The sequence below is a fragment of the Camelina sativa genome, chromosome 15 (assembly GCF_000633955.1).
Source record: "Camelina sativa cultivar DH55 chromosome 15, Cs, whole genome shotgun sequence".
Taxonomy (NCBI): Eukaryota; Viridiplantae; Streptophyta; class Magnoliopsida; order Brassicales; family Brassicaceae; genus Camelina; species Camelina sativa.
Window position 1 is genome coordinate 2,150,960 of NC_025699.1, and position 22,848 is coordinate 2,173,807.

The following is a 22,848-nucleotide window of genomic DNA, read 5'->3' on the forward strand; positions in this document are numbered from 1 at the left end:
TTCATTGGCTTCTTTTCTAAGATGTAGCAGTTAAAAGGTGTACCTAAAAGCAGCAGATTTCTTCTAGCTGCTACGTCTGTCTGACTTTGTTGTCAACTGTTTGCTTTTAATTAATTTTTATTTTTCTGAATTTGTAAATCTGAGAACTGTTTTTTTTAAGCCGTCGGAGATTTTTCATCCCGCCGGAGATCGGCCGGTCTCCGCCGTTGCCGTCGTTGTTTCGTTGCTTTGTATATGTTGGAACCGAGATTTCGTTTAGATCTATAGCTTCCGGATCGGAGGAGAAGCGAGAACTTTAATCTAGACGTTCGTAGAGATCTTGGTTACTTGTCTTGTCACTGTGATTCTTCTAGGGTTTATATTTTGAGCTTTGCTATGGCGACTAGGAATCGTACGTTGTTGTTTAGGAAGTACAGAAACACTCTGAGGAGCGTTCGTGCTCCGATTGGGTCGTCTACAGTGACGGTGAACAATTCGTTGACGGGAGCTAAATCCGGCTTAGGTCCGGTGATCGAGATGGCGAGCACATCTCTGTTGCATCCGAATCGTTCTTATGCTCCAGTCAGTACTGAGGATCCTGGGAATTCGAGGTACTTCTCTTCCCCTCTCTCTCTCTCTCTTGCTGCCATTGAAATGTTAGAAGCTTGGTGATTCCGTAAGAACTTGGTTGAAGAAAGTATTGTTTGTTGTTTTCAATGTCAAAGTAGAGGTACGGTAACAGTGGGATTACCACCAGACTGGGTTGATGTATCTGAGGAGATTTCAGTTAACATTCAGCGTGCAAGAATCAAAATGGCTGAATTGGGAAAGGCTCATGCGAAAGCTTTGATGCCTTCATTTGGGGATGATAAAGAGGATCAACATCAAATCGAGTCTTTGACACAAGAGATTACTTTCTTATTGAAGAAATCTGAGAAGCAACTTCAGAGGCTTTCTGCAGCTGGACCTTCTGAAGATTCAAATGTCAGAAAAAACGTCCAGGTTGGTGTGCTTGACTTTGATGCGTCTCTTGAAGGCGTTTCCTTTCGTTTTTTCATCACTATCTAATTTTTTAAGTCTTATGTGTTTTATAACAGCGATCACTTGCTACTGATCTCCAAAACCTTTCTATGGAGCTTCGCAAGAAACAGTCTACATATTTGAAACGCTTGAGACTGCAAAAAGAGGTATGTTATGACTCTCTGTACATTTCCTATGCTTGAGCCTTCACCATTGGAGTCTTTGTTCTGTTCTTCACCTGCACTTTTGTTTATATGAATTTCATTGTGCTCTTGTTACTTGTTTGTATATTTTATTTTTGTTTCTAAGAAGCTGTGACTTATGATGTATCATCAGGACGGAACGGATTTAGAAATGAATCTGAACGGAAACAGATATAAAGCAGAAGATGATGACTTCGAGGATATGGTATGACTCCTTTGTCACAATCTTATTACCCATTATTCATCTAATTTCTGTAATAATGCAATATATGAATTTCACTACAGGTATTTAGTGAGCATCAAATGAGCAAGATAAAAAAGAGTGAAGAAATATCTGTAGAGAGGGAGAAAGAGATTCAACAGGTTAGTGTTTGCAACTCTTACTGCTCTTTATCGTTACTATTTTCAGTACACTTTCGTAATCTTTTCACTTTCTTCTCATCGACAGGTTGTTGAATCCGTAAATGAACTTGCTCAGATCATGAAGGATCTTTCCGCGCTTGTTATAGACCAGGTATACCACTAAAACTGGTGTCTAATTTCTAAGTCACTGATTCTAGAAATACTATAATTTGAAACCAAAACTTGTCGTGACAGGGTACCATAGTTGATCGGATTGACTATAATATCCAGAACGTTGCTAGTACAGTCGACGATGGTCTCAAACAGCTGCAAAAGGTAAACTTTTTTTAAGACCAGTGTGTATACTCTCTATAAGATTTCATGCCTAAATGTTTTAGCGGAATCACTTGTGCAGGCGGAACGTACACAGAGACAAGGAGGTATGGTGATGTGTGCGTCTGTTCTTGTCATCCTCTGCTTCATCATGCTAGTACTCTTAATCCTTAAGGAAATTCTCTTGTGACCCAAGGAAAAGTGTGATAATTCATTCTTTAATTCTTTTGAAACGCGATCACCACATTTTTGCGATACTGAGTGTTCGTTCTGTATCCTCATATGGTCTGAAGAAAAAAAACGAACTGTGTTGTCTCTCTTCCTCGGTGGCTTTAGCTGCAGCCTGCGGCTTCTTCTGCTATTTTTCTTCACTTCTTACGGCGTTTACATAGATGGACATCATCACTTTTGTATTGAGTGTTTGTAACTTGGGTTTTAACGAGTTTATAATGGTTTATTTACATGTAAAGATGATATTAATGATGATTCTTGAGGATCTATGGACAGAATATAATATAAATGTAAGGTTTGTTCCAGAATACAAACTACTACTACTCCTGACCAACATTGACGTTACTGTAGAAAGCAAGCAATGTAATCTCTAACCTCCATTTTCAGTTAGTGTATGAACAGAGCTGAATGTATGATTGCCAAAGCTGCCTGTCCTGAATCATCAGAAAAACACCAAACAAGAAATAAAGTAAATTAGAACTAAAGTCATAAATATCGAACCAAACCGAAACAAAATTGCTTTGGCTTGAGTTTCGTAAGTTTCTCTTAGACTAAATTAAACCAAATCAGACTCTGATCTATATAACAAACGCCTACTTCCTTAACGTAACAAGAGCTTGTTCCTACTAATTCCATAATGAGTAAGCAAAAAAACAAGTAAAGTTTCCGCATGGAAATATAAGTCTTACCTCTTAAGGTCCGCAGTACATCTCACTGAGAGTGCCTGAGGGTGTTGGCATGTTTGCAAAGTTGTCAAGTGGGACATATATCATGTCTTGTTGCCCTTGAACTCCTTCTTCTTCTTCTTCCTCCATCCAGTATGTTTCTAGAATCTTCACCGCTGTTTCGTAAATCTCGTTGTTCTCATGAGATTGCAGGCCCTCGATTTTCTCCAGTCCCTCAGCCTCTTCTATCAGCTGAGCATGCGGGTTTACATTTGTTTGAGGACATTGGTAAATACCTTCAGCGTCTCTTGTGCTGAAAACTTCTCCCACCTTCAGTATTTTCTCGAGTGCTTCTAAACAAACCATGACGAGTTGAGTATCTGAGGATGTAAGACGATCGCACAACGGTTTGATGCATTCTTGCTTTACTAGAAACCTGTCAAGACATTAGCAAACCGCGTGTGAGATTTGGAAGGATTGAAACAGACCCACACGGGTTCAAGAAATGTATAAAGTATAAAACAACCTGCTGAATACTCTGCCAAGAAAAGTTGTAATAGATTCAATGGAATGAGACCATAAGATTTGGTTCTGCTGCTATAACTCTTTTCATGACTCTATATTCAAACTACTGAATATTTGATTGCCTAAATCTGTCCTAGCTTTGTGTTAGGTTAAGTTCTACGTACATGATTTGCTTGTAAGATCCTCCAGCTATAGCGTTGCAGATAGCCCAGGCAGCCTCATTCTTGACATTGAGTTCAGAGTTTTGGAGCAGATTAACAAGTGCAGGACATATACCAGCATCAATTACAGCCTATGAAGAGATTTAAACAAGTACAGGCAAATATTCAGCGCGACGTCTTAATTAGATTGCGATTAAAAAGAGAAGTCCAGAGACGTGTATTGGCAAACCTGAATCTGCGACTGACAACCAGCTGTGATATTAGAGACTGCCCAACAAGCTTCCTTCCTGATGGTCTTGTTATAGGGTCCCCTTAGAAGATTTAACAAGCATGGGAGCGCTTGAAGATCAATGATATGCTAAGAATATCACAAAGAAAAGAGTTCTGAGAACACAATTATGATTAAAAGTCAAATATTATTTAAGTTTTAGTTGAGAAAGATAAAATTGTATAAAGCCAGTTATAGTAGTGCTAATACTAAATTTCTATCTGTAGCCGCATATTTACCTGAGTTTGACTATCATTTCCAGTTACAATATTTCCAATGGTGCGAAGAGCGGGAATGAGAACTAAAGGTGAACGGTGGCTGTTCAGAAAGCAAAAAAGCCATCAGTATATATGACTCTGAATATTCTTGGTTAATTAAAGTGATAAAGTCTCAAACACTCACACCGAAAGACCAATAAGTCGTGCACAAACTTTGGCTTCTATCACGGCTTGTACTTTTTCATTTGAACCATCAGACAGATAGACCAGTGCCCAACACGTATAAGCCAAGAGTTCCTTGTCATCTAATCGAATGAGTTGTGCAAGAGCTGGTAATGCAGCACTCACCTGTGGGCATATACAAGTGAGATGTCTAAAATAATAACACATTCATCAAATCCTATCAGAACAACTAAGCAGGCTCAAGAACCAAACCTTGTTACCAGAGTTTTTACAGTATTAAATATTTTAGTGCTAAACAGGCCCTGATCACCATAATATGGGCGAAAACCAATTTAACAGCTGTTAAGTATGCTGGACCAAAATATATTAAGAGTGCAAGACAAGAAGCTATAACAAGGCCCAGATAGGTTTAAAACATACCTGATCAAATGGAGGCTGAGGCTTTCCTCTGCAAAGATTAGACAAAGTCCAAGCGGCGTTTACAAGCATAGAAAGTTTGGCTCCATGGTTTAACTGCGACAATAGAGAAGGTAGAGCTGCATGTCCAAGGACTATATCACGGCATCTAGGAGAGTCTCCAGAAATATTTCCTAATGCCCAGACAACCTGATTGTCCAAGCATACAGAAGAGCTTAGTTGCAACTGAAAAGTGGGAGGGAAACAACAAACTCGACCGAACTTATTAAACCTACAACTATATATAGTCTAAACCTTATATCCTCTGTCATCAATAAATTTAAAACTTTTGCTTTCTGTTTATTGATCTTTGTCATTTTCTTTATCTTATAAATCTACTAATTGCAGAAGCAATCACATGCTCTTAGTAGTCATAAAAATTCGAGAACCACATAGCATTGGTACATGATGACCAATCAACACATCATATACCTGCTCACGGACCACATCGTATGGTGAGCTGAGAAGTCTCACTAGCATTGCAACCGCTCCATGATCAATCACCACTTCAGTGTTCTCAGATGTTCCAGATGCGATATTCGTTATTGCCCAAGCCGCTTCAAACTAAAAAATTTGTTCCATGAAACGAGAAAGCAGTGAGCTTGTGAAGCAACTGATAGAACCAGATTGATCGTACAGATGCATCGAGGCTAACCTGAAGCTGAGGAAAGTCATCCCATGTTAGGAATTCCACAAAGCGTGGAACCAAACCAGCCTGTATAACTTCTTCAACGTGTACATTAAACATTTCTACCAAAAGAACAGAATAGAGCATTAGAAAAGGCATATACATTGCTATTGCTTAACTTTAATATTACTTTACACAGCAAAGACATCATCATTAGGTCTGGTCTGAGTTCATTGCAGTCTATAAATTATAAAAATGGCAAAAACGTTGATGTTATAGCAATGTTAGTGTTATAGCAACCGAGGTAGCAAATGCCGTCAGCATAGACAAACGTGGCAGAATAGCTTGTTAATGTTATAGCAACTGAGGTATCAAATTTGTTAGTAAATAAGTGAATGGGATGTCTCTCACCACCACAAAGTAACGTTCTGATCTGAGTAGTAGCCTCGATCAACAGATCCCTCTTGTCAGACCAGATACGGCTTATCAACTGTAACCAATCGAACATACAAACTACTCAAACATAGAACTGATAATCCAATTATACATACGAAATGTTATATGTCCATTCAAAGAATTTCAAACACCATTTTAGAAGGGAACACCAAACTACGAAAGCTAAATAGCTCTTTCTGATAATTCTAGGCTTCTAGCACTGTATAATCAAGCTTCCGTACATGCAAATTCTTCATAAACCAATAGCGATCATGAATAAGTAGCAATCAGAACGATCGCATCGAGCATCAAATGTCAAATTTCAGAACGCAACTCGCTATAATAACTCGAATCGACAAATTAAGAACACCAAATTCAAAAATTAGAAACACCAAAATCGATCGGAATTGGATAGATGAATTAAAAAAATAGATATACCAAAATCAATCGGAATCGGATCTACGAATCTCCAGAAATCAACAGCCAAATTCATCAATTAATCTCCAGATTATTTTTTCGCGACGAAACTGCAAAATTGTTAAAATAAAGCGGAGAAACGGACCTTCTGATCAAGAGAAACGGCGGAAGGAGAATGAGGAAGAGCCTCGCGACGCTTCTTAAGCAAGCTCTCTTCTCTCTTAGCTTTGCGGATCTCAACCATGTCGTCCTCTCTTCGCCGACGACCACCAACTCCGTCAACCACAGCCTTGTACCCGCTCCTCCGTACTGACATCGTCCAGCTCGTCCTCATCGACGTTGTTCCTCCTCCTCCTCCTCCCTTCATCGTCGATCTCGCTTCGCTACCCTAACGATTTCGACGGTTTTATTTTTATAATACGACTAAAATCAAATTTCCACCAAAGGAATGAAACACGCCCACGCTCTTCAAAAACAAAACAAAAAAACGGATTTTAACTTTTTAGGGTTCAATTGGAAATTTTATAAACATGAGGGGCACAAATTCGAATTAGTAAGATAACTTGGGGAGAACAAAGATAAAAAAAGCGAGCGCAAGTTGATTCGTTCCCGCCTAATTTCTGTTACAGATATTATTTGTTTTGATATCGAATCCGAATCGAATTAATTGGACTAATTGCCAAGAGTGCACGGCGATAATAAAGGCTTCGATTGATTTAACAAAGTTTGACATACAGTTTAAATATTTTCATATTTTTTTGCAAATATTTTCATATTTTAACTTATAAATATCAAATCTATCGAGTTGAAAGGAAGAACAAAAAAAAAAAACACTACTTATTTTATGAATGTGAGAGTAAATAAATGTAAATTGACACGTATCTCGTCGTGATTAATTTATTAATTATCACAATTTCTCTGTACTGTGCACACATGACAATACAATATGATGGTTCGGACCCTTCCTATGTTGTTGACCCATTACCAAACAATAAAAAATTTATCAGTGGGGTAGAAAATAAAAAAGAGACCAAATCAGTTTAAGGTCTCTATTGTTTGCTATATAAGTTTTCTTTCTATTTTCAATCATTTTGTTGTAACCATCTTTTTGTTTTCCACCACATTTTACCTCTACCAAAATACAAGGCTTTGAATAGTATAGAGATTCTATTTATTCGGAGTATTAAAGCAGAAAAAATTAACAAAAAAGAAATAGGAGAGGAAACGCAAAAAAAAAGAAAAGAGAGACAAAACTGAGATGGAGGATTTCCAATCTCCTAGAGTACGATCTTACAAATCGTATGAAGGAGATAGGAACCTCCAACTGGTTGATCCTGCTGATTTAAAACCTGTCAGAGGAATTTACGTTGTTAGAGAATCAAAACATAATCGATCTCCAATGACATCGGATCTATGGCGCAAAATTTCTTACAAAGACTTGCCCGTTAGACCCACCAAAAAATCTACCTCTCATTCAACATCGTTAAAAGGTAATCAAAAATTATGTATAAAGTACAACTTTTGTGTTTAAATTTGATTGCAAAATTTACAAATAATGATTATATATAATGGTTTAAACGTTATGAAAAATGATTTGTTTGTATAACAATCGTAGGATGGTGGAATGATCCAGAGATAAAGAGAAAGCGACGAGTGGCGAAATACAAACTTTATTCAGCCGAAGGAAAGATGAAGACAACTTTGAAAAAGAGTTACAAATGGCTTAAGATTCAATGCTCCAAAATTATTCATGGGATATAGGTCTCTCCTATTATATAATCTCTTTAGAAGTTTGTTTTAAAATTCAGTATATTTAATTTATTTTGTTCATTATGTGTTTGTGTTCCTTGTGTATTTCTATTTAATTCAATTGACTTGCACATCCAAAAAAAAAAACTATGTTAATTTGAAAAAGTTATCTAACTACAGTTATATATTTGTGTGTGTGTGTTTTCATTTTTCAAGTAAACACCACAACTAAAAAACGGAAAACTTTCAATGTGTGAAGATAATGGTTTGATATGGGTTTGTTCAAGAAAAAAGTTGGTTTGATATGGAAATTATTAAGTGGGCATCAATTTTGTTCAACACTAGGTACTCATTTTCCAACATCTATAAGTTTTAACCTAATTAATAGAAGCATATCGAAAATTCAAGAGGGAGAAAGATTTGACTTTATAACTTTCGGAAAAGTCCGAAGAAAATATCTCACCGAGTAATTAGAAAATTTAATGAGTAGATGACGTCCTTCATTAAGAGCTAGATCATCAAGTGGCGGCAATTAGCCGAGCTAGGAAGCAATTAATGGAATCAAAATCACTTAAGAATAATGACTCCAACCACAAGAAAAAATCACTTAAGAATGAAGCTTAATTTGTCAACCTTTAGAAAACCACATTTTTGAGGATTTCTTTTACTTCACTTCATCTAGCAATAGCATTATGTAACCTCTGTCACTTTTAGAGTTATAGTAAGAAAAACGCGTAGTAACAACAACAAAAAGAGACAAACACGTTCGTTCAATAAAGCAAGCACCGGTTGATAGAGAGGTTTTATCATCTAATGGGCTTTGAAACGAAAGTATGAAATTAAGCTGGGCCTTAGAAAGACTTCCTTAAACACGTGAGACAAAACGGTGACGTTGCGACTCTAGTGGGATATACACGTACTATAGTTTATAAGTCAACGAAATTTTTAATTTTACTATAAATATGATCGCAACCCCCATTGAAAGTATCACCCAAGTTTCTTAAGTATAAAAAGGAAAGAACGCAAAAGCTACAAAAATGGCAAGGACCCTCAATTCCATCTGCTTCACCAGTCTTCTGCTCGTTCTCTTGTTCATTTCGGCCGGTATAATTTCGGTTCTAGCCTTTCTAATTAAGTTGTTCATTTGCATGCATATCTTCACACAAATATAAAGCAGGAAATATTACTATTTTGAATCTTTGATTGTAACATCTTCTTCTTCTTAAATATATATATATATATATATACAGAGATCCCGAAGACTGAAGCTAATGACTGTGATAAGTTCTTAGGCGAAGCCACAGTGTCTTACCCATGTAGGGAAAGAGAGTGTGAAGCCCAATGCCATGAGCATTATGAGCACTCATGTAAAGGAGAGTGTGAGGATCATGACCACGTCGTGCATCATGACCACGATGACGAAGAGCATTGCCACTGCTACGGTCATTGAATACTATAATTTTACAAATGAACTCGAATAACAAATAAGATTGTATCTCTCTATAATGTAAGTGTGGTTTCCGATGTAAGGAAATGTGTGTAAGTCGTTTCGTCTCTGATAAAATAGTAGGACGAAGCTAATGATAGCTTCTCTCTGCGTCTATAATAAGATCATCATGTTGTATGCTTTTTCGTTTTGATAATAAAACTATTTTTGTGTTTTTTCTACGTGATTCGATTTGTTAAACTGTGTAGATCAACACATACAATCTTCGTCTTGATGATCTCCGTTCACAATACAAATTAATACTTCTTCTTCGTAATATTATGTGGTAGCTTTAGGCAAAAGTGTTTCACAAAGTTAATTGTATTATATTTTCAATGTAAAAAAATATGTATTGTATGATAATTTTAGTTTATCCAAAATAAACGAGCCAATGGCAATCAGGGTTTATCCGATAATGATATGTTAGAGGTGAAATGAAAAGAGGAGACAGATTTGACTTATAAAAGCCATCAAAATATATATAAGTCCAATGATGATATGTTAGAGGTGAATTTAGAAAATTGATGAGCGCCAGTGGACCTTCTTCACAAAGAAAATCAAGTGGCCATATGGCCCCGAGCTACGTAGCTATTAATTAAGATCGAGTGACCTCTCTAAGTTTAGGAAAATGACCTCTATAGATCGTTGAATATCAAAAATGAAATTGCTAAACTGGATCCATTCGAACCCTAACATACGCAAAATTTAAAGGCAATCGGACGGAATTATAAGAACCAGAAATCAAACCGGCGGTTATTAGAAAATCAATTGAACCGGAAAAGCGAAACCGATGATATGGAGACCGGTTTTCAATAGAATCACAAGGATCGGAGAAGATTGGACTTGGGCCCAAAAGCCCATCTATAATAGAGTGAAACGGTAGCGTTTTAAAAAATGGCGGGAAAAAATAGGCTGGAAGTTTCTCCTTGTGCGGAAAGGGCACTAAAAAAATTCAGTAAAATTTTCTAATCGCCGTTGTCGGGAATAATCGCTTGTTACGTTGCCGGAGATGAAAGATCAGGATCTGGAATTGGAGAAAGCTCGATTGATAAGCCTAGCTACACAACTCGGATTCGACGAAGATTCCGCAAAGAAATGCTTGGATCGATTCGTCTCTCTTTACGGTACCAAAATTTCGAATCTAGATTCTACGCTATTCGTAATCGATTGGGTTTACTTAGGTTTCTGTGTTTTGTTTTAAAAAGGCGATGATGGTCGGGATTTCATCACTGTTGAGTTATGTGGAGATGATTTTCTTGCGGCGTTAGCTGATTTTGAGGAAGGAACTGAGGAATGGGATGATATACAGGCTATAGAGTCTGAAGCTCAAGGAACATTGGCTGAAATGTTTGATAAAGCTAACCCTAGTGATAACGGATTCAATACTGATGATGATGATGATGATGATTCAAGAGTCCAAGTTCATGTCATTGAGGATTCTCCTGAGCCAAAGAAACACCCGGAGGTAATGGATTTGGATTCTTCTAGTGATTTGGAAGATGTTGAGACACGCTTCAAGGTTCCAAGGAGACCACAGACAAGTTCTATAAATCACTCTTTGAGATCTATGGTAAGATTCATCATTGCAGTTACTGTTTCATGGTTTTTGGGAGAAGAACAATAAAAAAACTAGCCTTTTTGTTTGGCAAAAACCCTCTCATTTATGTGCTGATATATCTGTGTTTAATCATCCGTAGAAGCTTTTTATTTCAAAGACTTGGCTCTTCATTCATTTGGGTTTGGTTCTTGTGACAAATTTAAAATAGTTTTATTGTGAGTTCCTTTGACAGCTTCTGGGGTTTGCTATCTCTCTTCACGTTTTGAACTGTGTTTTTAGTGACAAACTTTTACTTTCTTCTTGAACTGAAACTTCTGATTTGTTCTTCTTTGAAGGATTGTTCTATGGAGGATTCAGTTTCAACGATTTCAGGAAGAAAACCTTCTGTACATATATCACAAAAGGACCTTGAAGAAACTCCGAGTTACGAAGAGTTGCAGGCGTTGGATGATCTGGAGTTTGCAAATTTGGTGATCTTTGGGAACAAGGTGTTCCGGCCCCTGCAGCATCAAGCATGTAGAGCATCTATGGAAAAGAAGGATTGTTTTGTTCTAATGCCAACGGGAGGGGGGAAAAGTCTGTGTTACCAGGTCATGATCCCTTATTAGCTTTATATGTTCCTGAAGGCGTGACTTGCCACAGTCTGCATACTGAATTTTTTCTCTTTTGTTTGTTTTACAGCTTCCTGCAACACTAAAAGCTGGAGTTACCATAGTTATTTCTCCTCTGTTGTCCCTCATCCAGGATCAGATAGTTGCCCTGAACCTTAAGTACGGGATACCAGCGACTTTTCTGAACTCTCAGCAAACAGCTTCCCAAGCAGCAGCTGTATTACAAGAGCTTAGGTGAAGATCCTCTCCCCATTTCTTTCATTTTTACAGTCAAGTACCTTAGACATCATTTATCCTTTTTCTTTAATGGAGATCTAACCATCTAGATGCTTTTAAAAGGCTTATACGTGCATTGACATTTTGCTTGCAGAAGAGATAACCCGTCATGTAAACTCTTATATGTGACACCTGAAAAAATTGCTGGAAGTTCATCCTTTTTGGAGACACTAAGATGCTTAGACCGCAAGGTAGATTCAGTTTTTCTTGTTGTTGTTACATAATATATAACAACAACAAGAAATATGTTAAACATCTTCCATCATTAACAACAGGGACTGCTGGCAGGTTTTGTGGTTGATGAAGCTCACTGCGTGAGGTACAATACTTTTCTCCCTTTCTTTCACACATTATATCTTGTGGTCTACACAAATGTCTTCTGATTGTTCATCACCAACACCTTAATATCAAAATAGATCTCTGCCTGCGACCTGGGAAAATTTTCCTTGTGATATACAAGATATTTTGTTTTACTTTCCAGTCAATGGGGACACGACTTTCGGCCAGACTACAGGGAACTGGGATGTCTTAAGCAGAACTTTCCCCGTGTTCCTGTGATGGCTCTTACAGCAACGGCAACTGAATCAGTCTGTCAGGTAACAACCATTACCATGATTAGATCCTTTTGAATTTGGGAACGATTTTGAATGTTCTTGGGATTCCATTGCACCGGTTCTCAATTTAGCTTCAGAAGACAATTTTACATTCATACTCTATCGTATGTTGTGGTTCCTTAAGATCTGAACACTGCTATTTTGCCAAATTTGATCGTTTTTTTCCACACAACAGGACGTACTAAAAAGCTTGAGAATTCCCAGGGCTCCGGTTTTGAAGATGAGCTTTGACAGAACCAACTTGAAGTATGAGGTGATCGTCAAAACAAAAGAGCCGCTCAAACAGCTCCAAGAGCTGTTAAAAGATCGGTTCAAGGATCAGTCTGGGATCGTTTACTGTCTCTCCAAAAGTGAATGTGTCGATGTTGCGAAGTTTCTGAACGAGAAATGCAAGGTGAAGACGGTTTATTACCATGCTGGTATACCTGCAAAACAGAGAGTTGATGTACAGAGGAAATGGCAAACAGGGGAAGTCCGAATTGTTTGTGCAACCATCGCATTTGGGATGGGAATAGACAAAGCAGACGTGGTAAGTCAAGCCTGTTCATAGCTGTGCAGCCATTTTGTTGCTAATAAAAAAAGTTGGTTTTGCTGCAGCGTTTTGTCATACACAATACCTTGTCGAAAGCTATAGAAAGCTACTACCAAGAGTGAGGGAGAGCAGGAAGGGATGGGCTTCAAGCACAGTGCATTTGCTTGTACCAGAAGAAAGATTTCAGCAGAGTCGTTTGCATGCTGCGTAATGGACAAGGCAGAAACATGGATAGATTTAAGTCAGCCATGGCTCAGGCCAAGAAGATGCAGCAATACTGTGAGCTGAAGGTAATATCGTTAAAACGCAAAATGGATAAGCAAACGTTTTTAATTGTCTGTTTCCATTGTGGATTATATGTTCAAGATTTTACTTCATCCTTACCAAGTCTTAAATCTATGAATGTTTCAGACAGAATGCAGAAGACAGATGTTACTAGAGTACTTTGGAGAGTCATTCGACCGGAGGATTTGTAAAAGCAGTTTAAACCCGTGTGATAACTGTGAAAAGAGCTAAAGTAATCTCTATCAAATTTTTATGGCTTGACCTCTTATATATTGATAGTTGATACTTGATACATATAGTTTTCTTCATATGACCTGAGAGTATTAGTAAAACCAAGTTATGATCCTAGTTGTAATAGTAAAACCAAAACCTGATGAGCATTTCCAAGGTTTAGTTCTCAATACAGTTCTTCAAGGTCATGATTTTTGGGTTTGTCGTAGAAGATTAATTTGTACCCAAAGAAACAAATATGTATTATAAATTGCGCAGATTACATTTGGAAACAAATAAAGCAGTAATTTGAGCAGACCCTGTAACCATCACTCAAGTCACTCTCTATATCTGCCAATACTACTCACAAGCAAAACAGTTCAACGGAGGCCAGACGGAGAAGGTGGAACCCGTTAGTTTGCTGTTATAAAACCAGAAACTAATTTGCTGTTATAAAACCAGAAACTAATTTGCTGTTATAAAACCAGAAACTAATTTGCTGTTATAAAACCAGAAACTAATTTGCTGTTATAAAACCAGAAACTAATTTGCTGTTATAAAACCAGAAACTAATTTGCTGTTATAAAACCAGAAACTAATTTGCTGTTATAAAACCAGAAACTAATTTGCTGTTATAAAACCAGAAACTAATTTGCTGTTATAAAACCAGAAACTAATTTGCTGTTATAAAACCAGAAACTAATTTGCTGTTATAAAACCAGAAACTAATTTGCTGTTATAAAACCAGAAACTAATTTGCTGTTATAAAACCAGAGAGGCAGGAAATGATGAACAAAAAAGTTGTAGACAAGGTTTTTGGTGGAAAGCAGAACTACATCGTAAAGGTAAAAAGCAAACAAGACTGCTTCATGACAGCAATGAGTCATTTACTCAATGTCGTTTCCTTTTGTCACCCTTAGTGATGCCTCTTGTTGCCATGCGTCTTCTTTTGGGTTTGTTGCGACGTGCCTCCCAAATTCGGTCCATTCATTTGTTGAGATGGTGAATAACTTGCGGTGCAAGCAACCGATTTGCAGTGGCATTCTGGCTGTTATCTCCAACCGCTAGGTTTGCATGGCCATCTCCGAAGTGAAGCGAGTCCGGTAATGATGGGAAAGGGACTTCTAATGTTCTTCTGGCCCAAAAGCTGTCTGCTACTATCTTTTTGTAGTTCGTTTCTAGAACTTCCGGATCAAAATATAGTGCATGTCTCCTGAAAAGAAAAAAAAATGAAAGAGATTTGAATCATACAAAAAGATTAGAAACAGAAGCAAATTAAAGGAACAAGGGTTCACGGGAAGCAAAAACCAACCTGCAAAAAGTAGAAGGATGATCTTGAGTGTAATGGCTGATCTCTGCCCATTTACCTCTATAACCTATACCTCCCTCTTGGAAGAACGTTGGTGGTACTCCCAACTGCAGAGAAAAACACATATACAAACATGCATGAGGTTCAAGTTTTAAAGAATGTGTACTAATAATAATATATTACCTCGATTTCAAGGCATCCAGTTTGAACGTCGGCTTTGAGGGACAAGACATCGCCCCAATTGATCGCCATCCTTTTCCAAAGTTGTCTTGTTTCATTCCCTCTGACTCGAACCACTTCAAGAATCTCCCAGATAAATTTTTGCCTTCCAAAGTAGCACCTAACAATAAGATCATCACAGCTGACCGCAGTTTTTGTCCAATCTCCGATTGTAATCTTGGTCATTGGAAAGTTAATAGCTAGTGATCTCTGTGGTTTAGCCAAGTATCGATTTGAACTTGCAACCTGATTTTTACACGATCGAGTAACAAAACCAAAGGAATGGGTTGAAACGTGATTCCAATATAGCAAAGAACAGAGCAAGTTGAATGTGAGAGAGAGAGAGAGAGAGTAAAGATAAAGAACCTGGTGCGATGCAGAAGTAAGGGCCGGAGAATCTCCTCCAGAACTTATTAGAGGCTGACCCAGAGACGGAGACTGATCAGCGGCTAAACCCAATGAAAGATCCAAGCCATGGGTTGAACTCGAGGGACCTCCAAGACGAAGAGCCGCTGTGCTGCTGTTTGATGAACCCGATAAGAGATTCAAGCCATCGTTTGGGGCGAGACCTTGTGACGACACATCCGAGGAGCCAGCGAAAGAAGAAGTAGAACTCGACGACGGAGCCGCGACCACGGGGAGATATTGGACGAGAGGGCGTGTCTCTGCTGCTGCTGTGTCGTCGGAGTTCGGCGGAGCCAATGATAAATTCAAAGCCTCGTGATCGGGATGATCATGTTCCATTCTTGAATTCTTGAAATATCAGAAGAAGAGCGAGCGAGCGAGCGAATGAAGAAGTTGTTGGAGCTTTCTCACTCTTGTATATAAACGGTTGGCCACGTGGCTTATTTTGATTGATGGAAATTAATGTAGAAAAATATATAAGAAAAAGAAAAAAACGACTTCTCTTAATTCATGGGTTACCAAATTGTATCAATTTCTTTATTTTCTTTTGTGTGTCACACCAAATATCAAAAAGCTATTTATCCAAATATATAATTTTTTTGTTTTGTTTTGTGTGTCACATTATGGGGCAAAAAAGTCTTTTTTTTTTAATAGAATTATTTTACAGAAAACAATGAGACATTAAATTTGGGAGAGGTGGGGGAGATATATTGAAAAATTCAAAGTCTCTCTCTGTCACATCAATTCACACTGTGCATCTCTTTATTATTCACAAGCTCCCTCCGCTCCTCTTCTTCTTCTTCTTCTTCTTCTTCTTCTCTAGTTCTTTTAGGGTCTCCCTAACTCTAACCCAAATCCCTCAAAATCCCATATTCCAATTGCTTAACCGAGTCCACCATTACCCTGAATTCCAAATTCCAAATTCTTCTGACCCACTTCTTAAAAATCTCAACTTTTTCGTTCTTTCCTCTGATTTGTTTACTCTCGTCGTTGTTCTTGTTGGTTTGACAAACACAGCAATACTCATTGTGAGCAAACGAGACAGAAGTGAAAGACTTTTTTGTTTTTTTTTGTTTTTAGGGTTTCGAAAGTATCACAGATTTATGTTTCCTTCATTGTCGTCTCGGTGCTGCCCTACATTTTGTTTGTTAACGCTTACACAATTTTGAATTTGGTACCATTCTAATCATTTCTGAGTTTTTTGTTTTTGTTTTTTTTTGGCTGAATCATTTGATTTGTCTGTATTACTCCTGTTGTAGACTGTTAATGTTACTGTTCCAAAGTTTGGTCTTTTGTCCTTTTGATCCAAATGCCAAACAAAATTTACATTTGAAATAGTGTCCTCCTGAGAGCTTGAGTACATATTTAGAGTCCTATAATCAAAATCCACTGTCGTGTATTGTACATATAACATAATGCCTTTCATAGAAGTAATTCAATTGCTGTTTATATGTAGATGATAGAAATGGAGGCTGTTGAGAAGAAACGATCCAGAGGAGGTTTTCTAAATCTGTTTGATTGGTCTGGTAAATCCCGGAAGAAGCTCTTCTCCTCTAGCAGCAACTCTGAACTCGTCTGCGGTAATGTTCTACTAAACAAACTTCATACCATCTCGATTTAAGTCTTGAAATTGTTCTTGTCCTGAAGCCCTTGGTTTGATTACAAGTTATGCCTTTTGATTCACTTTCTTTGATATGTAGAAAATTTATGTTCTGAATCAATACATTTCTTTGTGGAAGATTTTGGTTTGCAATATTTTTGTGATCTTTGATGTGATGCCTAGTTCTGTATACTATATGCACTTCTTGATTCAAACAACTTCAATAGACTCAAAGTCTTGTCTTTTTTGTTTTTTTGGTATCAGAAGCATCAAAGCAAGAGAAGCAAAATGCTCGAAACCCCTCAAACTCGTGGCCCTCTCCGGTAAGGCTTAACAATTCCATTTTTATCCATGTTCTTTTCGTTTAAGTGAATGGCTGGAACCAATGGTCTTTGATATGATATTTGTTTAACAGATTGAGAGGGATGATATTGGAAAGAATTCAACTTACAATCCGAGAAGTGACTTGAGTTGCTCTACATCCTCTGCCACTAGTGATGATGGACAAGGTTCCCGAGCTCCAAGTGTGGTCGCGAGGCTCATGGGTTTAGAGTCTCTACCTGTAAAAAATGCCTTGGAGTCCCAGTCTAATTTCGCTTCTGATCCATATTCTCTCAGATCCTCACGCAAGGCAAGCACATGGGATGCATATGAGAATTTGGGTTATGTAAATCTCCGCAGTGACTATGATGGTATTTCTTGGGACCATTTGGATTCAAGAATGAATACAGAGTGTAACCGGCCTATTGACCGCTTTCAAACCGAAACGTTGCCTCCTAGGTCGGCTAAGCCAATCCCTGTCACTCACAATAGGCTCTTGTCTCCTATCCGGAGTCCTNAATGCCTTGGAGTCCCAGTCTAATTTCGCTTCTGATCCATATTCTCTCAGATCCTCACGCAAGGCAAGCACATGGGATGCATATGAGAATTTGGGTTATGTAAATCTCCGCAGTGACTATGATGGTATTTCTTGGGACCATTTGGATTCAAGAATGAATACAGAGTGTAACCGGCCTATTAACCGCTTTCAAACCGAAACGTTGCCTCCAAGGTCGGCTAAGCCAATCCCTGTCACTCACAATAGGCTCTTGTCTCCTATCCGGAGTCCTGGTTTTGTTCAGTCCAGGAACCCTGCTTATGTAATGGAAGCAGCTTCAAGGATGATTGATCCAAGTCCTCGGAAAGTTGCTAAAACGCGGTTTTCATCATCTGATTCTTCTTCATCACTTCCAATGAGGATCAGAGATTTGAGAGAGAAACTAGAAGCTTCACAGAAAGGACCAAGCCCTCAAATCTCTGATGGTACCCGCAACAATAAGTACTTAAGCGGAAAGCACGACGAAAAGAGAACTACATCATCACTCAAGAGACAAGAGACAAATAAGTTGTTGGGAGAAAGCAGGTTTGGTGGTTTGAAGGGTAAAGTGAAGCCGCCTTGTGTATCTGCACCTGCACACGCAAAGACCAATGCTATTCACAAGCGAGACAGTTCAACGCCCTCAAGTGGCAACATAAACCAAAAGAAGAAGATGGACACTAAGAACCGCATAGTAAGAAATGGTTTCAAAGAATCGTCTGCTAGCACTGGGAAAACTGTGGTTAAGCCAAATAGCCAGAAACAGAACCAATTTCCTGAGACATCTGTTTCAAACCAGAGAAGCACCAAAGTGATGAACAAAGTTGCAAACAATGTTTTGGTGGAAAGCGGAACTACAACTAAGACGCTTCGTTTTACTGCAAAATCAGCGGAAAAGAACACTGCTTCATCTTTGTCCAGTAAAAAGAATCTTCCTCGAAACAAAAAACTGCCAAATGGGGTGCAAGAACCTGGAAACAACAGTGATAAACGGATCAAAAAGGGTGAAAAGTTGATAAAATGTAACATCACCGTTGATGGCAAGTTGAAGAAAGGGGACGAAGATCGAAAGGACATGGATGTGATTTCATTTACTTTCTCATCCCCTATCAAAGGTTTATCATCCAATTCACGATCCTCCGCTAAAAAGTCTGATCAAGATGCAGAATCAGCACTTAGTTTCAATAAGATCGATGGTGATTCTCTAAACTTTCTGCTGGAGAAAAAGCTCAGAGAGCTAACTTCTAAGATTGAGTCATCTTGCAGTAGTCTTACCCAAGAAGAAGAGTCGTCTGGTTCCATTACAAAGGATTGGGTGAATGGGACGATATCATTGCCGTCGGATGATCTGGATAATGGTTTATCAGAGAGCGAATCTGATTCTGATTGTAGTTCAGTGTACAACAATAAAATATTCCAGGTTAGTCGTATGGCTAATTCCTAATTCTGCACAAGGATATGTCTACTTTTAGTAGCTTACCACCACTGTCTCTATAAGTTGCTATATATGTATTTCAGTAAGGTTTTCTGACACACTGACCTGATTTTTTTTGATATTTCCTAATGATACAGGCAGAAGAAGATCAGGAAGTTGATAGCTTCAGCACAGCCAAAAATCTCCAAATCTCTAGCAGCAATAGTTTCTCAAATTCAAGCATTGAATATCACAAAGAAATTGAAGAAACTGAACCCTCAGCAGAATCCATTGCTTTATCAGAAGCTGAAGAAGGTCAAGACTGGGAGCTCGAGTACATAACCGAGATCATAGCCTCTGGCCAACTGATGATTAAAGAGGTGTCATTGGGGATGGCTACTGATATATTACCTCTGAGCCTTTTTGAGGAAATCGAAAGTAAGAGAGATGTGCGAGGCAAGATTGAGAGAAAAACACTGTTTGACTTGGTGAATCAGTGCTTAACACACAAATGCGAGCAGATGTTCATGGGAACCTGCAGAGGGTTGTTAGGGAAAGAAGACATATTTCTTGACAGGGTAGGGATGTTGGCAGGAGAAGTGAAGAAAGAGGTTGAGGGATTGAAGAAGAAGAGAGAGATGATAATGGATGAGCTAGTTGACAATGACATGAGTAATTGTGAAGGGAAATGGTTAGATTACAAGAGAGAGACTTACGAAGAAGGAGCTGAGATTGAAGAAGAGATTGTGTCCGATTTAGTTGATGACTTAGTTAGTGATCTTCTCTTGTGTTACTGACAAACCAAACCACTTGGTCTTATTTTTCCTAGTTTCTCAAACTTCACAGTGAAATTGTTTTTATAGGATTATAATCTGTTAAAAACAAGATTAGGCTGAAGCTGAACTACCTTCTCCCACAGTGTTGTAATTATGTTTTTGATAATCATTTTTTTACCTCTGTAATCCAAAATAGTGAAAGTCTAATAGACATTTTCATAACTTGTTTCTAGTAATGGAGCTGATCGCTGTGCAGGTAATGAATGATTGAATGTATTGAAACGGCATGTGAAAAAAAAAAAAAAAAATCGGGGTGTTCCGAGAATCGAACTCGGGACCTCTCGCACCCGAAGCGAGAATCATACCACTAGACCAAACACCCTGAGTGTTAATTAATCAGGGTTTAATATATTTATTCTATAACATATCACCGTCTTTAAACGGAGACTCCATTGTTTTTGTTTTGTTCATCGAAGAGAGAAGAGAGAACTCGAAGAATCCATATCAGTGTGTATCCTCCTCTCTCTTTCAGCGTATTTTTTGGTTCTCCAATGGCTTCTAGCAACACGGTAACGATGGTTCTCTACTTAGGGGTTTATAGATTTAGGGTAACGATGTTGACTGTGAGATTGCTTTGTGTGTAGACTGGTGGGGTTGATAATACGTTTAGAAAAAAGTTCGATGCGGAAGAGTTTAAGGAGCGTGCTCGTGAACGCGAAAAGAAGGTTTTTTTCTTTCACTCTTCCCCCAAATTCCTGATTTTTTCAATTTTTCAATTTTGAAAGCTAAATCAAGCTTCTTTTTTTTTGATGGATGCAGGAGTCAGATCGGTCTAAGTCTCGTTGTAGGGTTTAATTCTCTGATTTACAGCTTATAAATACTTGAACTTGTGTAATCTTGATGAGACACTAAATTAGGGTTGTTGTTTATTGTTTCAGCCAAAGGTCCTCCTGTGCAAAGAGCCCCTTTGAAGCATAGAGATTATCATGTAGACCTAGAATCTCGTCTGGGCAAAACGCAGGTAACTTTTTATCTCTTCTTACCTATTTTGTTTTTGAATTGAATAGAAAGTTGCTAGCTTTTCTTTTGTTTATCAGTAAGACATAGAATTTGTATGAGTAACCTTGGTCTACTTGTTCTTGGATAATGAGTCTTTGTCACTGATGATGTTTCTATGTGGGTACCTTTTACATGAGAAGTCCATTTTTTAAGCATTGCCCTTTTTGTTTTTGATCTGAAAGCTTGAGAGTAGTTGATAATATGATAGTATCTGGTACTTCATTAGGTTTTTGTAAACATTGGGAATCTCAGTTCTTCTGTTCCTTTTGAATATAGATGAAGTTTTGTGAATACTTTACTATATAGTACACGGCATTTATGTTTGAACTGGTTTATTGCACGATTATATTTGTATATCAATCTTCTTCTTTCATTCTTTTGATATGGAAGTCTCTTCCAGTTAAGGTTTCTTCAAGAACCTAACGTTCTTGCTTATATTACCAGGTCGTTACACCGGTAGCGCCTCTAAGTCAGCAGGTAATGGCTCTTTTCTACCTGTAGTACAAGTATGTTTTTAAGCAAAAAAACTTGTGATCACGCGAGAATCTGCTAATGACCTTTTTGTTCTTCCCACAGGCCGGTTATTTCTGTCGCGTCTGTGACTGTGTTGTTAAAGATTCAGCAAACTACTTGGATCATATAAATGGGAAAAAACGTACGTGGTGAACTCTTTTACTCACCATATTTCTAACAAGTCAAACTAATGAAGTCGTATTCAATTTTGAAACCACTGAATTGTTGGATGGATTATTCAATTTGTAAACTAAATTGGATGGTGTTGTTTCTGATTTACACAGATCAACGGGCATTGGGAATGTCTATGCGGGTGGAGAGATCGTCACTTGAACAAGTAAATATATTCTTCACTTGAACAAGTATATGCTGAATTGCTTTCATGGGGTTTTGCCTGTGAATGAATCTGAGACAAAAGTGCCTCTGGTTAAAATGTATTAGGTCCAGGAGCGCTTTGAGGCATTAAAGAAGCGGAAAACGCCAGGAACTTTCACAGAACAAGGTAAGACTTTTGAGAAGACCCATCTCTGAGTTATGTAGATTGATGTTAGAAACTATCCTATGGAAAGAAAAGCTAAAACCAAATCTAAGTAGGTTGAGAAAGAACATTGAGTAGGCCACTTGGTTCTCCTCTAATGTATATAGTAGATCTTCGATAACTGAATTTGATCCTGATCTGGGAATAGATCTGGACGAACGCATCCGGAAACAGGAAGAAGTAGAGGAAGAACAAAAAAGGCAGCGTCGGGAGAAAAAGAAAGAGAAGAAGGCAAGTCTTTTTGTTTACAGATAGATCTTTTCTTGAGCTCTTTTTTCAATTTGGTTGTTTATTGTGATTGGCTTTTGGAAATCTGGCTTAAGTTTTTATTTGTCTTTCAAATTTTCTTGTCTCAGAAAGGAAAGGTGATAGAAGAGGAGCCTGAGATGGATCCTGAGGTTGCAGAGATGATGGGATTTGGGGGCTTTGGATCTTCGAAAAAATCATGATGAGTTTTTTTTATCACTGGTATCTGTTGTGTTCTAGCGTTTTTGATCCACACAACTTTGTAATCTAACTTCACATTACGACATTGTTTCATTGTGCAAGAAGAGGAATTTGTATCACTAAATTAATAGGTGCTATGAAAAAACTGAACAATGTCTGATGGCCCATTCATCCTGTGGCTTTGAGGGAAGAAATATGTTTCATGATTAAAGGTAGTGGCAATAAATTGTCTTCTTGGATAAACTTTTCAAGGTCCAACATTATCGTTTGAAAAAAAATAAAAATAAAGATAAGGACGGATCATTCTGATTAATTCTCTCGAAAGGG

At 38.0% G+C, this 22,848-nt stretch overlaps 7 protein-coding genes and 1 non-coding gene across 11 annotated transcripts; 6 read left to right on the forward strand and 2 right to left on the reverse strand.

Moving 5' to 3' along the window:
* On the forward strand, window positions 131-2,416 carry LOC104744721 (syntaxin-43-like). 2 transcript variants are annotated; one of them, XM_010465815.2, is made up of 8 exons: window positions 131-590; window positions 705-981; window positions 1,077-1,166; window positions 1,336-1,407; window positions 1,488-1,565; window positions 1,651-1,716; window positions 1,800-1,880; window positions 1,960-2,416. In XM_010465815.2, exons 1-8 carry the CDS (start codon window positions 376-378, stop codon window positions 2,065-2,067), a joined length of 987 nt encoding a protein of 328 aa, XP_010464117.1. In that variant the 5' UTR covers window positions 131-375; the 3' UTR covers window positions 2,068-2,416. The 2 variants fall into 2 exon arrangements, with proteins under 2 accessions (XP_010464117.1, XP_010464118.1); XM_010465816.2 differs by having other exon boundaries at window positions 708-981.
* LOC104744720 (importin subunit alpha-7) lies at window positions 2,319-6,528 on the reverse strand. Of its 3 annotated transcripts, XM_010465812.2 has the most exons (11): window positions 6,210-6,528; window positions 5,624-5,702; window positions 5,240-5,334; window positions 5,017-5,148; window positions 4,549-4,734; window positions 4,130-4,293; window positions 3,967-4,045; window positions 3,689-3,817; window positions 3,463-3,590; window positions 2,798-3,209; window positions 2,319-2,542 (listed from the first exon to the last, which is right to left on the reverse strand). In XM_010465812.2, exons 1-10 carry the CDS (start codon window positions 6,429-6,431, stop codon window positions 2,801-2,803), a joined length of 1,623 nt encoding a protein of 540 aa, XP_010464114.1. In that variant the 5' UTR covers window positions 6,432-6,528; the 3' UTR covers window positions 2,319-2,542; window positions 2,798-2,800. The 3 variants fall into 3 exon arrangements, with proteins under 3 accessions (XP_010464114.1, XP_010464115.1, XP_010464116.1); XM_010465813.2 differs by lacking the exon at window positions 5,624-5,702 and having other exon boundaries at window positions 5,240-5,245; XM_010465814.2 differs by lacking the exon at window positions 5,624-5,702 and having other exon boundaries at window positions 6,210-6,299.
* Window positions 7,256-7,976, forward strand: LOC104744722. The gene is made up of 2 exons (XM_010465817.1): window positions 7,256-7,554; window positions 7,680-7,976. The coding sequence occupies exons 1-2, from the start codon at window positions 7,323-7,325 to the stop codon at window positions 7,823-7,825; spliced, it is 378 nt and encodes a 125-aa protein (XP_010464119.1). The 5' UTR covers window positions 7,256-7,322; the 3' UTR covers window positions 7,826-7,976.
* Window positions 8,795-9,481, forward strand: LOC104744723 (defensin-like protein 205). Its single transcript, XM_010465819.2, has 2 exons — window positions 8,795-8,917; window positions 9,064-9,481. Exons 1-2 carry the CDS (start codon window positions 8,851-8,853, stop codon window positions 9,261-9,263), a joined length of 267 nt encoding a protein of 88 aa, XP_010464121.1. The 5' UTR covers window positions 8,795-8,850; the 3' UTR covers window positions 9,264-9,481.
* LOC104744724 (ATP-dependent DNA helicase Q-like 1) lies at window positions 10,271-13,568 on the forward strand. The gene is made up of 10 exons (XM_010465820.2): window positions 10,271-10,423; window positions 10,505-10,869; window positions 11,193-11,447; window positions 11,539-11,702; window positions 11,839-11,935; window positions 12,020-12,063; window positions 12,226-12,340; window positions 12,534-12,887; window positions 12,956-13,180; window positions 13,302-13,568. Exons 1-9 carry the CDS (start codon window positions 10,309-10,311, stop codon window positions 13,010-13,012), a joined length of 1,566 nt encoding a protein of 521 aa, XP_010464122.2. The 5' UTR covers window positions 10,271-10,308; the 3' UTR covers window positions 13,013-13,180; window positions 13,302-13,568.
* LOC104744725 lies at window positions 16,030-20,097 on the forward strand. Its single transcript, XM_010465821.2, has 6 exons — window positions 16,030-16,492; window positions 16,775-16,898; window positions 17,183-17,241; window positions 17,334-17,698; window positions 17,970-19,194; window positions 19,347-20,097. The coding sequence occupies exons 2-6, from the start codon at window positions 16,775-16,777 to the stop codon at window positions 19,983-19,985; spliced, it is 2,412 nt and encodes an 803-aa protein (XP_010464123.1). The 5' UTR covers window positions 16,030-16,492; the 3' UTR covers window positions 19,986-20,097.
* Window positions 20,275-20,346, reverse strand: TRNAP-CGG. The gene has a single exon. It is a non-coding gene; the product is annotated as a tRNA-Pro (tRNA).
* Window positions 20,431-22,674, forward strand: LOC104744727 (zinc finger matrin-type protein 2-like). The gene is made up of 10 exons (XM_010465824.1): window positions 20,431-20,533; window positions 20,609-20,689; window positions 20,784-20,808; window positions 20,903-20,985; window positions 21,468-21,500; window positions 21,600-21,678; window positions 21,821-21,873; window positions 21,978-22,038; window positions 22,223-22,305; window positions 22,431-22,674. Exons 1-10 carry the CDS (start codon window positions 20,516-20,518, stop codon window positions 22,521-22,523), a joined length of 609 nt encoding a protein of 202 aa, XP_010464126.1. The 5' UTR covers window positions 20,431-20,515; the 3' UTR covers window positions 22,524-22,674.